At 40.7% G+C, this 16,496-nt stretch overlaps 1 protein-coding gene across 3 annotated transcripts in view; it reads right to left on the reverse strand.

The window, feature by feature from the left end:
* The window catches only part of Plcb1 (phospholipase C beta 1), a 661,556-nt gene that overhangs the window by 124,311 nt on the left and 520,749 nt on the right, over nt 1–16,496 (reverse strand). For all 3 annotated transcript variants that reach the window (XM_070006762.1, XM_070006761.1, XM_070006760.1), the window contains exons 24-27: nt 13,078–13,210; nt 10,787–10,840; nt 7,404–7,623; nt 6,339–6,519 (exon numbers count right to left, since the gene is read on the reverse strand). In XM_070006762.1, the coding sequence (XP_069862863.1) occupies nt 6,339–6,519; nt 7,404–7,623; nt 10,787–10,840; nt 13,078–13,210 (588 nt within the window). The remainder of the gene's footprint in view (nt 1–6,338; nt 6,520–7,403; nt 7,624–10,786; nt 10,841–13,077; nt 13,211–16,496) is intronic.

Below are 16,496 nucleotides of genomic sequence, written 5' to 3' on the forward strand. Positions count from 1 at the left end.
AAATAATATGTCATATTCATTATTGTAGTATTCCTTTTTATAGTTCCACCCGGTAAGAATTATCCTATTTCCACAGAGCAGACAAGAATTCTGAAGCTAAGAGTAGTTACATAGCAATGCAGTGGGGAAACAGTGTTCTAACTCTTATCCTCCAAGCATCCTTATCATAGGGTGATGGGGATTAGTTTATAGCTGGTCAGTATCTATCTAAACAATGATTTTGAAATGCAAATTGGACCCTCTGGGATTGGCCAGGGATCGGGGGATTTTTGGTTTAGGATCCTAAAATTACTGCTGGTAAGGCAGACAGGTAGATGAATAAAAGGAATATAAGCTATCAAAGGTCAAGAGGAAAAAAGGGAGAAATGGATGGTTTGAAGGGATGTAGCTCAATGGAATACCTTAACATGTGAGAGAGCTTGGGTCTGATCCCAGCACTACAACTTTAAAATAAAGAAAAACAACAACAACAAAACAATGGGACCAAGCTATGCTGAGACTGACAGAGTCATCTCAAAATCCCAGTCATTTGACTATGGATGCGTACTTTTAAATGTGATGCCGTGGCTTTAAATGTGATGCTGTGGCTGACTATTGAGAGTGACTTGGAACCTTCTGATGGGTCCCTCAGAATTCCTATCATCAAAGTCACTTCAAAAATTAAAAAGAAATAGTCATAGTGGTATAGATATGATACAATGTTTGATATACGACATTGGTGAAAACCAGATTAACAATTTAGAACAGATCTCCCCATCTTGTAGTTTTCTGCCTAAGGTCCAAAGACTCTAAAGTTATTCATGCAAATATTTCAAGAAACTGGTGTGTAGAGAGAGCTCCAAATTTTACCTTTACATATCTCTAGCTAAAGTGGCTATGTCCTTTTAATATGAATCTGGGCAAGAAATCACAGGAGTGATTTCCAGAGGAACTGTGACTTTACCACCAGACAAGTCACCTATCCAGCTATTGATCCATCAAGTGATCAACAGAAAAGCATAAAAGAGTTCTCACTTCAGATTCCACTTCACCCCAGTAGAATGGCCATTATCAAGAAATCTAATAACAACAGGTGCTGGCAGGGATATGGCCAAAAGGGAACCCTATTACACTGTTCGTGGGAGTGTAAACTTGTTCAATTACTCTGGAAAGAAGTATGGAGGTTCCTCAAAAGACTAAACATAGAGTTCCCCTATGACCCAGCAATCCCACTCCTGGACATTTACCCAAATGACCACAAACAAGGTCATACTAAAGCTACTAGCACAACCATGTTCACTGCAGTATTATTTGCCATAGCTAAGACATGGAACCAAACCAGATGCCCCTCAGTAGATGAATGGATTAAGAAAATGTGAAATATATACACAACGGAATTCTGTGCTTCCATCAGAAAGAATGACATCTCCCATTCATAAGGCAATGGAAAGACTTGGGAAAAAATCATATTAAGTGAAATAAGCAAGACCCAAAGAAACACAGGCTTCATAGTTTCCCTCATTTGTAATAATTAGTATATGTCTAGGATTGTCCTAGCAGAGGAGCACCAAAGCTTAATAGCTATGCACATAAGACCATAGAAGATGATGCTGATTGAAATGAATTCCAAGATGTGGAAATAAGAGGTTTTTCTTTGTGGTTCTTGTTTTTAATGTGCTGTGTGAAGTTATTTCTTTGTTCCTTGGTTTATGTTCATTTGTTTTATCCCCTGTTGTCACTATTTTTTATTTTGATACTCTGTATCTTGTATATACGTTTATCTGTTTGGGAAAGGGAAGGGGAACAACAAAATGTCAAGGCAATGGACAACAGGTGAACCAATGCAACAGAGACACTCACAAGACATTATGTTGGATGTGAACTTTACAACTTGCCAGGGGGAGTTGGAGAGCAGGGGAAGTGGGAGAAAAATAAGGGAGATGGTGGCAATGTCCCACAAGAAGTGTACTCACTACCTTACATAAGCAACTGTAACTGCTCTGTACATCACCTTAACAATAAAATTAAATTAAAAATAAATAAATTAATTAAAAAAGAGGTCTCATTTCAACGAAAAGCAATTTTAGGGAGATGACAGGCAGATAATGACATCACTCATTACCCTTCCTCATGGACATAGCTTTAAACTGTGATTCTCACATCTACTTCTCTGCATTCAGTTGCCATGATACTCGTCACAGGTACATCTAGGGGATCATGGTAGTGAGCTCCTTAGCAGTGAGATGAAAACAGTGTATGGCAACATCCAATCCAGGAAAGGATGGCCACTGCTGCAGCTACATCAGAAACAGAAGCTACAACTTTAGGGAGAATTGTGTGGGACCAGAGCGTTAAAAATCCAGACATGAGAAACTTTTGCTAGAGATTACAATGAGATCTCTACAGTCCTCCCACTATTCTGGGAAATAAGGACAAAATGGATCCTCAATTCCAGGGTCAAACCTGGTAAGGAGTTTATTGATAGGCTGGTCTCTTTACTTCTTGAACTCCAAATAGCAACATCTGAAACCAAAGCAAGTTATCATTTAATCCCTAAATATTTTTTGTTTATTTTTTTCTTATTATCTGAATACTCTTTAAAACAATAAAAAAGCTAGGCCTACTCATTTTTTATTTTTATTTTTGTCAGTTGTGGGGCTTGAACTCTAGGCTTGGGTGCTGTCCCTCAGCTCTTCAGCTCAAGGCTAGCACTCTGCCATTTGAGCCACAGCACCACTTCCGGTTTTTCTGATGGTTTATTAGAGATTAGAGCCTCACAGACTTTCCTGCCTGGGCTGTCTCCGAACCACATCCTCAGACCTCAGCCTCCTGAGTAGCTAGGATTACAGGTGTGAGCCACCAGCGCCCTACTCAATTTTTAAATTACCCTTTCATTCATCTAATTTAGCCTGGGAGGCCTGTTCGTTCAACATTTAGAACTCTCATCAAAGATAGAATTCACACTTTCAGTTTAAAGGTTTCCTTGGAGAATAATTCTTGGTTATTTTTTTTAATTTAATTTTTTGTTTTTTTTTTGGGTCTGGTCGTGAGGCCTGAACTCTGGGCCTGGGCGCTGTCCCTCAGCTTTTCAGTTCAAGGCTAGCGCTCTACCACTTGAGCCACAGCGCCACTTCCGGCTTTTTTCTTTTTGCTTATGTGGTGTTGAGGAATCGAACCCAGGGCCTCATGCATGCAAGGCAAGCGCTCTACCACTGAGCCACCTTCCCAGCCCCAATTCTTGGTTATTATAAATGGAATTGATATAAAGCTTTGATAGGCATGTTGCAGTTAAAGTGTAAATAGTGGATGTCTCAGGTAGCTATCCAAATAAACTTCCCCAAATCCAGAGTGCCTTTCAGTTTTTACTCTTTCATATTGGACTATTATTTTTCTAACTGTATACAACCACAACAGTAGAGGTTTACTACATCTTTCTCCTGGATCTGGGATGAACAAATAATTATAGTCTAAACTGCAACTCCAGGGTTGGTTACTGTGTAAAGATGTTGCATTCTTTAGGCATCTTTTGCCTCTATCTTCTGCCTTCTTGGTTGTAGTAAGGTAGTTTTATTGTTCAAGGTCATTTGGAAGTTTTGTCATCTTAGTCAGCTGGAGTTAAAATGTAACATTCTGTTGCTAATAGATTTATTTAAGACTTTAAGAAAGAAATGTTTAAAGGCACTCTTAAGAATTATATCACAGTAAATTTTGCCCAAAATCAGCAGCCAAGTGTGGATAGGTGATCTTTATATATGTTGTACCATATATATATAGTTTGAATTAAAACAACATAAAAGTATAAAGAAACCAGGACACAGGAGGTGAGTAGATAAAAAGGAAGTTTATAAAGAAAATATGGAATGGAGAGAGGAAGAGTGAGCAAATGTAGTCATAATATTCAATGTATAAGGTATTAATATTCTTTCTCTATATATCTTACAATGGATAGATAATTTGAGGGGATGGTGAAGTTGGGAAAGCTAGGGTAAAATCTTGTAACTAAATAAAATGTACTAAAAAACCTCAGAGTGTCTCAACAACTTGAATAGCGTTTAAAATAGATTATGTAGGCCAAACTTCCTGATAAGGCAACCCAAGTTCTCAGATAAAAGACTGACTTATAAAGGGAAGATTTAGAAAAGCAGAAGAATTGATATGCAAACTCTGGGTTCAGACTGGGTCTGGATATTGGAAGAACAGAATAGTTCTCTCTGAGGAGGATTATAAAGAATTGGGTAAGAGACATTAGATTTGCGGGTTGAGAGACAGATCTTCTAAGGTCTTTGGGTTTCTTTATCTCTTCTGTGTTGCTCAGAGTAAGGTGGGGCCTGTTGAAGGTTTTTGAACAGAAGAATGATGTGATCAGAAATAACTTTAAAGGGATCACTCTGGGACTGCCCTGCCCTATTAATTCTGGAGAGTCTGTCAAAAAGGAAAAGTCTTGGGCTGGGAAGGTGGCTCAGGGCTGGGAAGGTGGCTCAGTGGTAGAGCGCTTGCCTTGCATGCATGAGGGCCTGGGTTCAATTCCTCAGCACCACATAAAAAAAAAAAAAAGAAAAGTCCCATAGCTTAATTGTGAGCCATGAGTTTTCATAGTCATAGAAGTTCAGTACTACATCAACAGTGCTGTACTAAGTTATCTAATGTGCAGTGTCAGCTAAGTCATTTCAGATTTCCAATTTTACAAGCAAAAACAGCATTACAATTTTCTTATACAGACTCTTAGCAAAGAAATGGGCAGATCACACAAATCAATACCTCTATCAACCCAGTTCCTATGGGTGTAACTTTAATTGGCATTAACTTACTCATTTCTTTTCTTGGCTTTGCTCAATATATGGTATTAGATATTAGTCATGGAGAGAATATCACAATCCATGAGCAAACGTTTGGAGGACAAAAAATGCTCATTAATTGAGGAAGTAGCACCTGCTTTCATAGGGAGCTTTAGCAACTGGAATAACAAGAATCTATGTTGGCCCTTTAGATAATGATTTTTTGAAAGATGTTTTATTTTTTTCATTATCTTAAATTTAGAATCGTTTTTGCCAATCCTAGGGCTGGAACTCAGGGCCTGGACACTGTCCCCGAGCTTCTTTTGCTCAAGGCTAGCGCTCTACCACTTGAGCCACAGCATCACTTCTGGCTTTTTCAGTTTATGTGGTACTGAGGAATTGAACTCAGGTCTTCATGCATGCTAAGCATTCTACCACTAAGCCATATTCCCAGCCCTTATTTTATTATCTTTAAGTCACTGTACAAAGGAGTTTCAATTCAAGATGTCAATGTTGAATGCCAATGAATCTTGATCAGTGTCAAGATATGTGGTATTCACAAGCTGACTATAAGAAGTCGGATGGAAGGTTTTGTAATTTTGTTATTGTTGATCTTAAAAGGCCTAATGATACAAAAAAAGTACAAATTTACTTTCAACGTTTTTGTTTTCAATTTTTTTTAGGGGGGTGCACTGGACTGGGGATTAAACTTAGGGTCTTGGTTTTTACTGAGCAGGATGACCGGTGTGTGTCACTGTGTCCCAATTTTGTCCTTTCCCCTTAAAACAGGATAACAGGCATGCACAGTGTCCAGCCATTGGTTGAGATGTAGACTTCAGACATTTTATTATCAGGCTGGCCTTGAAGCATGATTCTCCCATCTCTACTTCCCAAGTAGGTAAAATTACAGGCTTTGGCAACCACGCCCAGCTCCATCCCTCCCTCCTTCCCTCCCTCTCTCCCTTCCTTGTTCCCTTCCTTCTTCCCTCCCTCCCTCCCTCCCTGCCTGTCTGCCTGCCTGCCTTTCCTTCCTTCCTTTCTTCCTTTCTTTCTTTTTCTTTCTCTAATATTCTGTTCCTAGGGGCTCAAACTTAGGGCCCGAGCACTGTCTCTATATTTGTTGCTCAAGACTAGTTCTCTACTACTTGAGCCACAGCTCCACTTGCAGCTTTTTGGTGGTTAATTGGAGATATGAGTCTTAAAGACTTTTCTGCCCAGGCTGGTTTTGAACCATGATACTCCTGGGTAGGATCTTAACTTCATTAAAATTCCAAAGATTCCCCTAAAACTATTTAAATCTAAATTTAAGTTTGTGCAAATGAAAACACATATTATAATATAATCTATAATTATAATCTATAATCTACAAATTATAATTGGGGAAAGGAGCCAAGTAAGCATGCTAGAGTGATAGGGCTTATAAAATATTGTATAAAATATTGTATAGTATAGTCCCTGTACCCTCACAGATGAGCTTCATTTATGTTGTCCTAGTTTCCTATAGGAGACCCACTAGGATCAGATATTTGCTTTGGCAAAGGGGGTTGCAGCCACACAAGCATAAATCACGTATCTTGGGCTTACCAACTTAATATGCTCCCGCTTCTGGTATTTTTCACTATAATACTGTTCTTGCCGAAGATTAAGCAGCTGCTGTTGCTGTTTGTCTTTCAGGTCTATTAACTTTTGGGTCATTTCTGCATCCAGAGCAGCTAGGTCTTGTTCTATGGCAGAGGAGCCATGGTCAGGACTACTGGGCTCAGATCTGAAAAGACAAAAAAGAGCTTAAGGGTGAACCAATTCAGCAGAGAAACCCAATGGACACCATTTTGGAAATGAACTATAGAATTTCAGGGAGAGGTAAGTCAGGAATGGAAAAACTAGGAGAGAATGAGGGAATGGGTTACACTTCAAAAAGAAATGTGCTCATTACCTGACAGGTAACTGCAACCCCTCTGTACATCACCTTTGAGATAACATTAGAAACAGGGAAAAAATATGCTGGTGGTCATGAATACAAGAAAAGCTCATGCCTGTAATCCTGGCTACTCGGGAGGCTGAGATCTGAGGATTCTAGTTCAAAGCCAGCCCAGTAAGGAAAGTCCCGAGACTCTTATCTCCAATTCATTATCAAAAGAGCTGGATGTGGAATTTGGCTCACGTGGTAGAATGTTAGCCTTGAGCAAAAAAAAAGACAGTGCCCAGGGCCTGAGTTCAAGGCCTAGGACACATGCACAGAGAGAGAGAGAGAGAGAGAGAGAGAGAGAGAGAGAGAGAGAGAGAGAGAGAGAGAGAGAGAGAGAGAGAGAGAGAGAGATTATGAATCTATTTGCCAGAGCTCTGTCTAGAATCTAGACTGTGCTTGTACATAAATATTTTTCTAAGCTTGTACATAAAATTTTAAGGCAAGAATATTGCTTGGCCCTAGGAATTTGAAAAAAGCCAGGGTGACATAGCAAGATCCCATTACTTTAAAAAAGGAAAAAAATCCCATTACTTTAAAAAAGAAAAAAAAAATAAAGAAAGAAAGAAATTTGGCTGCAAGCAAAAGGAATGGTTTAGGTCCTCAAATAGGGGATAACATGGCCCCAAACCTTGACAGTCCATGGAAATGACTTTCTTCCTCATGCTATAAAATAAACAACTCACTTTTTCTTGCTGTCCTTTTTAGCCGTCTTTTCCAAAGTTGCTCTTCTTCTCAAGTAGTCATTCTGAATTTCATTATATTTTGTAGTGTGTTCTTTGATCAGGTCAGTGGTTTTCTTGTGGTGTCTCTTTACTAGGTCTTTCATTTCCTTGTAGTGCTTCTTTTGAAGTTTTACAAATGATTTCTGTTGCTTTAGCTCTTCAATAGTCTGCGCTTCCACTTCTGCAACAGATGAGCATAAGAGCTAAAGGGCAGGAAAGTGCGGGCAGGGAGAGCATTGGGGACCGGCTTGGAGAGCAATACCTGTCTCAGTCTCATCTCCACTAACAAACACCTTAAGAGCAGAGCCTTGATGTCCAGCTTATCTGGGTTCTTGTCTTGCTCTATCCCTTGCCAACTTTACAACTGTGTTACTTAACTTCTTGCGTACTCACTTTCTTCCATAGTTTATATATATATATATTTTTTAATCTTAAAGTTTGGGTTCTCTAAACAGAGCCCAAAATGTGCATTCAGGTGAATGTGATCTCCTGAGGGTAGGAAAGAGGAGGGAGATGAGACTGGAGCATTTACTAAACCAGAGGCTATGTCAAACAGAGCCTGCCTGCTACCTGACCGCAGGTGAGCCCTGTAGTATGAACGATGAATGGTCAGAAGGATTGATCTCCTCTTAAGGCAAGAATATCAGCTCATTGCATTTTTGCAGTGCAATGTGGGGGTGCTCTAGTCTTCTTGGGAGGATCTTCCTATAGGCTCTGGTCAGTTTTGCAGAGAAAGAGAAGCCATGAGCTGTTAGGAGCCAGCCCTCATCACAGCTGGGAGAAAAGGGCACATCAGATGTACAGGGAATTTGGGAAGAGCCCCAACACATCTGCTTTAAGGATTATAACATTTGTACTACTTTACAGGGTTGTTAGGATGGTGCCATAAAAGAATTCATGGAAGCCGGGTGCCAGTGGCTCACACCTGTAATCCTAGCTACTCTGGCTGAGATCTGAGGATCATGGTTCAAAGCCAGCCCAGGCAGAAAAGTCCTTGAGACTCTGATCTCCAATAAACCACTAGAAAACCGGAAGTGGTACTGTGGCTCAAGAGGTAGAGCGCTCGCCTTGAGCTGAAGAGCTGAGGAACAGCGCCCAGGCCCAGAGTTCAAGCCCCACGACTGACAACAACAACAACAACAACAACAACAAAAAGAGAATTCATGGAAAGTGCTTAATAGTTTTGGGCTCTGTGCTTGAGGAGGCTTAACAAATAATTATGTAGGTTCTACAATGACCTCTCTCAGGGGTAGCATTCACAGTATGGCTTGTGCATTTATCTACACAATATATGGTAGCTAGTATCCAGGGAGAGGAACCTCTAATCTAGATTTCATGAAGACATCAGAAGGGTTATCAACAACTTCTGTGATACTTTATCCAATGTTGAGAGAATGTTGACTATGACAGAGCCTGCGCTTAAAACATTCTGAATCTCGCTAACCTCTTGCCTCAGTTCTAGAATGTGCTTTCCAGAAGTCAATATAAATCTGATGATCAGTGGGCTACTCCAATTTCTCAGTGTCCTGCTTATCACCACATGGATGGTGAGATAGCTTTTAAGGGGCAGGGTTTTAACTTCAATGAATTCTCCTTTACTTGTACCCAGATTAAGTCAGAATTCATGTGTTTTCATTCTTTGGTCTAAACTTTCTGCCTCTGGGAGCAAAAATAAACATTGCCACAAACATTTAGAACTGTCAAGAGATTTAGAAATAATAAATGCTATGAATAATGATAAAGCTGAATACAAAATGAGATGCTTTAGTGGGTAAACATTGAATCAGAAGAATAAAGTAGGTTACTAAATGCTAAGATCTTTAAGGAATTGCAGTATACTTTCTTTCTCTGTCCTGTGTTGATTCTCTTGATATGCAATTTTTTGGGGGCAGGGGGAAATCATGGAGAAAAACTAAATACATTTATTTCATGGTTTACCTCAGGCATAAACTAACTCATGGTAGTATTGTAAGTTATTATATTAAGAAGTTAAGAGTCCTAAGGATTTGGGGTTTCTGATTCACTTTTACTTCTATAAAAATAGCTTGTAGTACATATTTTTTTAAGAAACAGGATTCTATATGTCCCAAACAATGATTAAAAGAAAAAAAAACTACCTTTTCTAATGTTTTTTTTTCTCATTTCTCTTAGTGTTTGGTACCATGTATTTCATATGTAAGATTTCTCTATATGTGGAAGGGAAAGGGGATCACAGAAACAGCAGGACAAAGGATGAACCAATGCAACTATGTGGGATAAGAACCTTACAACTGGGGGGCTGGGAAGGTGGCTCAGTGGTAGAGCGCTTGCCTTGCATGCCTGAGGCCCTGGGTTCGATTCCTCAGCACCACATAAGAAAAAAGAAAAGATCCAGAAGTGGTGCTGTGGCTCAAGTGGTAGAGCGCTAGCCTTGCATGCCTGAGGCCCTGGGTTCAATTCCTCAGCACCACATAAGCAAAAAGAAAAAAAGCTGGAAATGGCGCTGTGGCTCAAGTGGTAGAGCACTAGCCTTGAGCTGAAGAGCTGAGGGACAGAGCCCAGGCCCAGAGTTCAGGCCCCATGATTGGACCCCCCCTGCAAAAAAAGAACCTTACAACTGGGGAGGAGGGGTAAGTGGAAGATAATGAGGGATGGGGTAACTGATTAAAAACAAATGTACTCACTACCTTACTTATGTAACTGTAACCCCCTGCTCATCACCTTTTCAATAAAATAACTACATAAAACACTTCTTTCAAACAAAATTGTGTAGTAAAATTCCATTCCTGAGAATATATTGTAAGTATAAAGGTAATGTGTATTCATATAAAGACACAAACATTACTCATCAATAAATCACCAAAGATCATTACAGCTGCTCCGATTCCTTCAGTCAGTACAGTCACATTTTTTTCGTGGGTGGTGCCTGGACTTTGATTTCAGGGTCATGTACTCTTTCTTGGATTGCTTGTTCACAGCTGGTTTTCTACTATGACTTGAGCCAGACTTCCATCCTTTCTCTCTGTTGGTTGTTTTGGAGGTGGAGTCTTAGATTTTTCCACCAATGCTGGCTTTGAACAGCAATCCTCTGGGTTGTAGCCATCTGAGTAGCTAGGATTATAGCCAGTGCCTGGCTAAAACTATTATTTTTAACTTGTAGAGTCCTATCTAACACTTTAAGTTACTTCCCTGTGATTCCATCACATAATGAGCCTAAACTAGGGCTAAATATATGTAGACTCTTTCAAAAAAGAGATATTAACAACCTATTTTTCAGAGATAAGGGAGATATCTTTTCTTTTTTTTAGTTCTTCATTTGTCAAACTCTGGAGGTGGTGAGGGGGTAAGGAAAAGGGAATATTTACCTGTTAAGACACTCTGAATAAGATCTTCTGTTTTGGCAGGTGCCTTTACAGAACCTGAAACAAAAAGACAAAATAAATATCTTTCTTTAACTTTTAAAATAGTGCTCTTCCTGTAGAAAGAAATGCTTGGGCCTTGGAGGTCGGGAGGGTAACTCATGCATGAGGCCCTGAGTTACGTCTACCAACTCTTAAGTACACACACACACTTATACACACATGCACACACATATATACACATTCACACCTACACACACAGACTGCCAATGTCACAATGACAGATTGTGAAAGTAGATGTGTAACAAAATGATCCTTAAGAGTCTTCATTTGTAACTTTAAGATAATCCTTCTTAAGTGTGAAATTACATGCCTACATAACCTGGGAGAGAGAATAGTGTCTACTTGAACCAAAAGTACATTCACTTTAGGAAATGCTGCTGCCACCTTTTGACAACCCTGGGAATGACAAACACAATCTTTTAAAATCAAAGGCTGACCACCAAGCAGTAAGAATATTGTTTTTGCAGCAAGACTCACCAGTGGAGTCCAACATCAGTGGGCAAAAAGCATACAGAGATTTGGGAAGATAAAGAGGAGATTGATTCAGTCCCCAAGAATCTCTCCCAAGGTATATAAAATATCATAACTTCTGGTAGAGAAATCATCAAATGATGGGACATCACCAGCCATGGAGGAGGGGGTGCTGACATCACTCATCTCTGACAGAATGCCTGGAGGGGTGAGGGCATCAGCCTCACACTACCTACAAGGACATGTTGCAGAATACCTGGTCAGAATTCCTGAGAGCATTAAAGCTACAAAACCTAAGAAAATCTGAGGCACTATCATACATAAAAGGAAACTACCAATCCATGACAAGTGACTTCACTGTGGGGTCTGAGGTGGGGTGTGGAACAATGGAAAGTTCATCAGTAGAAGCAGATGAGGATCACACAAGCTCGCTCTTCAGCTCAGAGCATCCTGCCAGCATTGACTTCCTGGTTTGAAGGTGACACCAAGGTCTTAGTAGATGTGAACTTTAGGAGAAGGCCAGAGCTTTTGCTTTGTAAGGGAAGAATTTTTGTGTTCTGTGAGGCAAATTATTCCAAGGTTAAAAATCAGCGTTAGAATTCCAAATTCTCTTCCGCTTCTGGAATCACACAACTATATTTATTTATTAGTGTATTTAAGTGACTTTTTTATATCTCAGAAGTACACAAGGAGTTTTCACTTGATGTATAACAGTCCTTTTTTAAAGACTATTATACACCAAGTGCAAACATCTTGTTTGTGATTAGTTATCTTACAGGAGTTGATTCCAATACTCTTCTAAAAAGTAAAGCATCAATTTGATAAAAATTCAATATGACTTGTTCCTGTTAAAATATCATCTCTACATGAGAAATACCCTCCCATCCTCTATGACAACAACAAGAAGGGAATCAGGAAGTCACATCTTCTCTGGAAAAAATTCTGTATTCTTGATTAGCCAATTCAACAGGAGTTACCAAGCACATGCCATTCTTCAACTGTGGATGTGATGTACAGAAGCAGCATACGCTGAAGCTCATCCAGAAGTGTGGGACACACACATAAAGAGGCAGGACACACACAGAAGGTAATTACACCCATCAGTACAAGACTATCAAACTGTTCAAAGCGATCAAAGGATTTTTCTGAGAAATGTAGGCCTTAGGTTGGAGTGTCCCAGCTCAAAGCCAGAGTTTTGGTATTTTGAGAAGCTGAGTCTAACCTGAGTTCACTCCCCATTTGCTCTGTGGCCCCTCAGGAAGTAATGATGAAGATAACAGAATCTTACCTGCAGAGGACTGGAATGAGAGGGAAATAAACTCACCCCTGACAAGAGCCCAACAGAGTGCCCAGGGCACAGAGACACTCAAGGCAACTAAAGAGTATGTTGGAGTAAGAAGGAGAGGAGCTGTTGGCAGACAGAGGGTTGGTGAAGTAGGACTAAGAGCATGGTTCTAAAGTGTATTTGGTTGATAAATTTCTAGAACTCTCCACAACCCTCACCAGCAGATGAATCATAACTCTCTACGAGGTAACAATACAGGAAACCTGAATGGGCTCTAAGTTGTCAACAAAGGGGGATGAGTACTCAGATCTCCACTTTGGCGTTCATTCATCCATTCACTCACCATTATGCATGTATACACCACTTTCTGCTCTAGGGGCGTTAGCTAAGAAAGTTATACTGCCCACCTTCAGAGACAGGTGCACAAGCAGCTGGAGACTCCTGATGCAGGGCCAGTGGTTCTTTCCCCATTGCTTACCTGGAGCTGGTTGGCTGTGCAGAGCCTGGGAGGGTGGCTTGGGTGTCAAGGATGTGGTGTGATTCACGCCATTTTCTGCTGGTGTGGTCCTGGTTTCACTTGGAGCCTCTGATGGCATTTCCCCAGGATCAGCCTGCAATGATAAAGACGCTATCATTTCCTGCATTTCTTAGTGGTCTTTCATTGCCTTCCTAAAACAGCAAGGCATCGTTACAACTCATTCAAGCTTGAAGCAGCAAAATTTGAAAAACTCAAGAGAGCAAGATCAATGCGTCATGGTGTTGAGAATCACAAGGATGGTAGGTGAATTATATTGAAGTTCTGATTTTAACTCCAACATGTCGGTAGCCTTCGGAGGTACCCTCCTAGGTGCCTTTGGGACTGACGAGGTGATTTGCTTTAGTGAGAAAGTAGCAAACTCCATACAATCAATGAGGATGACAGGCTTTGTAGAAGCGACCTGGCCCTCCTGGCCAGGACATCCTAGGCCAGTCATCCCCTAGATATGGGTGAGCCAGCCAAGATAGGCTGAGCCTGCTAGAAATCAGCAAGAACTGCTCAGTTGAACAAAGATCTTGGGGTGGAGAGGTGTTTGTGGGAAGGCGTAAGAATTAGCTCATGTTGCAAGTCTCTAAATTTGGGGACTGTTTGGTTTACAACAATAACTAATTGATGTGGTGGGTAAGAATGCAGATTTTGGTGCTAGACTTGCCTAAGTTCAAATTCTGCCCCTGACATTCATTATCAGTGGAATGTTGGGCAAATCATTGTGCTCCGTTTCTTCTTTGTAGCTAAGAATATGTATGGACTCGCAATCATGGTGCTGTCTATCTTGTCAGGCTTCTTAGAGCACTTAATAAGTTAAGTGTTATAAAGATTTATAGATAAATGCAATGCACGAAACATTACCAATGAACAATAATGCATCAACACTTAAGAAATCTTCACTCCACCCACTTCACTCCATATTCTTGGTCCAAGCGAGCATTTAATAAATGCTTGCTGAATAAATGTGGTCCTTATGAAATAATTGCCTCAGTAATTACATATTATTTCAATGATGCTTTTTGATACTCAAATGCTTTGCAGCTCTTTATGAGAATTGCCTTCCAAGTCTACAGCAGGTTTTACTGTCAACTGTATCCCAGTGTTCTGCATTCATGAAAGACACCAGGAGAGAGGTATTTTTCCAGAAACCATTTGAGTGCAACACTGACACTTTGGTATGTCGTTACTGAAAGAAAACTGATATATTTTGTAAAAGGGAAGGTAAAATAGAAGAGAGTGGCTTTCTTTCACATTTTTTCCTCACTTCCTCCTTCCCTTCCTCTCTCTCTTGCCTTCCCTTCACTCCTCTCTTCCTCCCTCCTTTTCTCCTGTCTTTCTTCCACCTTTTTGCCAGTCGTGGGTATTGAACTCTGAGTGTGAGGGCTGTCCCTGCACTCTTCAGCTCAAAGTTAGTACTCCACCTGCCAGGGCTGGCTTTGAACCGTGATCCTCAAATCTCAGCATCCTGAGTAGCTAGGGTTACAGGTGTGAGCCACTGATGCCTGGCTTCTTCTACCGTTTTCCATTCCTGTTCTTCCTTCCTTCTCCTTTCCTCCATCCTTCTTTTCTTCCTTCCATTTACTTTCTTTTACACTTTATTAAAAAAAAACTCATAGTTTTCCTATTTCTACTTTTCATATGCTGGGACCACAGATATGCACCACCATGCTTGTCTTCACAAGTGTCTTTTAATCCATGCCCCCAAACATCTTTAACATATGTGCTTGAGCAATAGTAGCACTTAAGACAACAAACAAGCCTTGATTATATTCCAGAAAAGATGATCCCTAGTGCAAATGGCTAAATAGGAAACAGAGGCATTATTACCTTCTATGAAGGTAATAATGAATGGGTTCCTTTGAGCATCTAGAAGTAGTGTCTTAGAGAACTCAGGTTTTTTTTGTTTTCCCAAATGATCCTCTTGGAAGTGGAGGTATGGCTCAAGTGGTATAGCATCAACCTTCAGCAAAAAAAAAAAAAAAAAAAAAAAAAAAAAAAAAAAAAAAAAAAAGCCATTCTAAACTCAGGCTAAGGGGAAGAGAAATCTCTGCTAATAGAGTACAAGTGAGATAAAGCCCTACCACTCTTCCAAATGTGTGTGTGTGTTGTGTGTGTGGTGTCTGTGTCTCTGTGTTTGTGTGTTTGTGTGTGTGGTGTGTGTGCTGGTCCACAGGACTGAACTCAGTACCTGGGTGCTGTCCCTGAGTGCTTCTGCTCAAAGCTAGTGCTCTACAACTTGAGCCACAGCTCTACTTCCTGCATCCACCACTACCCTGTCCCCTCCCCTGCCCTGCTTTGGTAGTTTATTGGTGATAACAGAATCTTAAGGTCTTTCTTGCCACCAGCACAAAGCTTCAAATATTTATTTTGTTTTTTTAAGGAGATATATTTTGTGTAAACATGGGCGATGCTTTTGTGGTTGCAGTGGAGGATGATCAGCAAGGACTGGAGATGGATTTTCAGGGACCTTTTGGAGAAGTTCAGAACTTTGAGGTCCTACGTGGAGAAGCTTAAGGCAGCATGGGCCGCAGGCAGGGCAAGCAGGTCTACTAGCAACTGTCCATTAACAGGCAGTTAATGGAACTATGGAGGCAAGCAAATGGGGCAGGATTTAATGTGACAGGGTAACTGGAGCCACATACGGAGTGGGAGAGAGCTCCAATTGAGTAGATGCTTAGCTTCGGACTATTTCTGCTCAAATTTGGAAAATAGCCAGAAAATTACATTTTCCCCCTTCTGAACTCTCCCAATCTCATATCCCTAAAAGACCGGATAAAGCACTTCTTGAGACACTAGGGCCAGACACTGCCTGTCTGTTCCCTTGGCTTAGAGGAGGAGCCGTTTGCCTGGAATCTTGAGACTGTGCCCTGGTGAGAAATGAATCCTCAGAAATGCTGAGGCCTGGGAGGCCTCCAGTGTTGTGGGCTGAGGGCCAGCAAGCTCACAGTTCTCCATTCCTTACCTGCCCTTCTGGCTGTACACACATTGAAAAGAAGGTGGGTGAGGCATTTAGGGTTGGTTGTAACTCTTGTCAAGGCCTCTTGCCATTTTTCAGGAGACCAATGTTCCATGTGAGTGTAGTGAGAATCTATGATGACAAACTACCAGGCATTTCTGCTCAAGGCACCACTTGCAAACTTGAACTGACTAGGCTTACCTAATGGAAATAGATGAGAATAGTAGCAGTGGATCACTGCAGGCTGCGGGACAGGTGTTTCTTTTCTTCTTTTCTTTTCTTTATTTTATTTTATTCAGTCCTGGGGCTTGAACTCTGGTCCTAGGCACTGTCTTTGAACTTCTTTTGCTCAAGCCTTGCACACTACCATTTGAGCCACAGCGCCACTTCTGGCTTTTTTTTTTTTTTAATAGTT

Source organism: Dipodomys merriami, unplaced genomic scaffold, assembly GCF_024711535.1.
Source record: "Dipodomys merriami isolate MVZ:Mamm:240054 unplaced genomic scaffold, mDipMer1.0.p SCAF_7, whole genome shotgun sequence".
Classification (NCBI taxonomy): Eukaryota; Metazoa; Chordata; class Mammalia; order Rodentia; family Heteromyidae; genus Dipodomys; species Dipodomys merriami.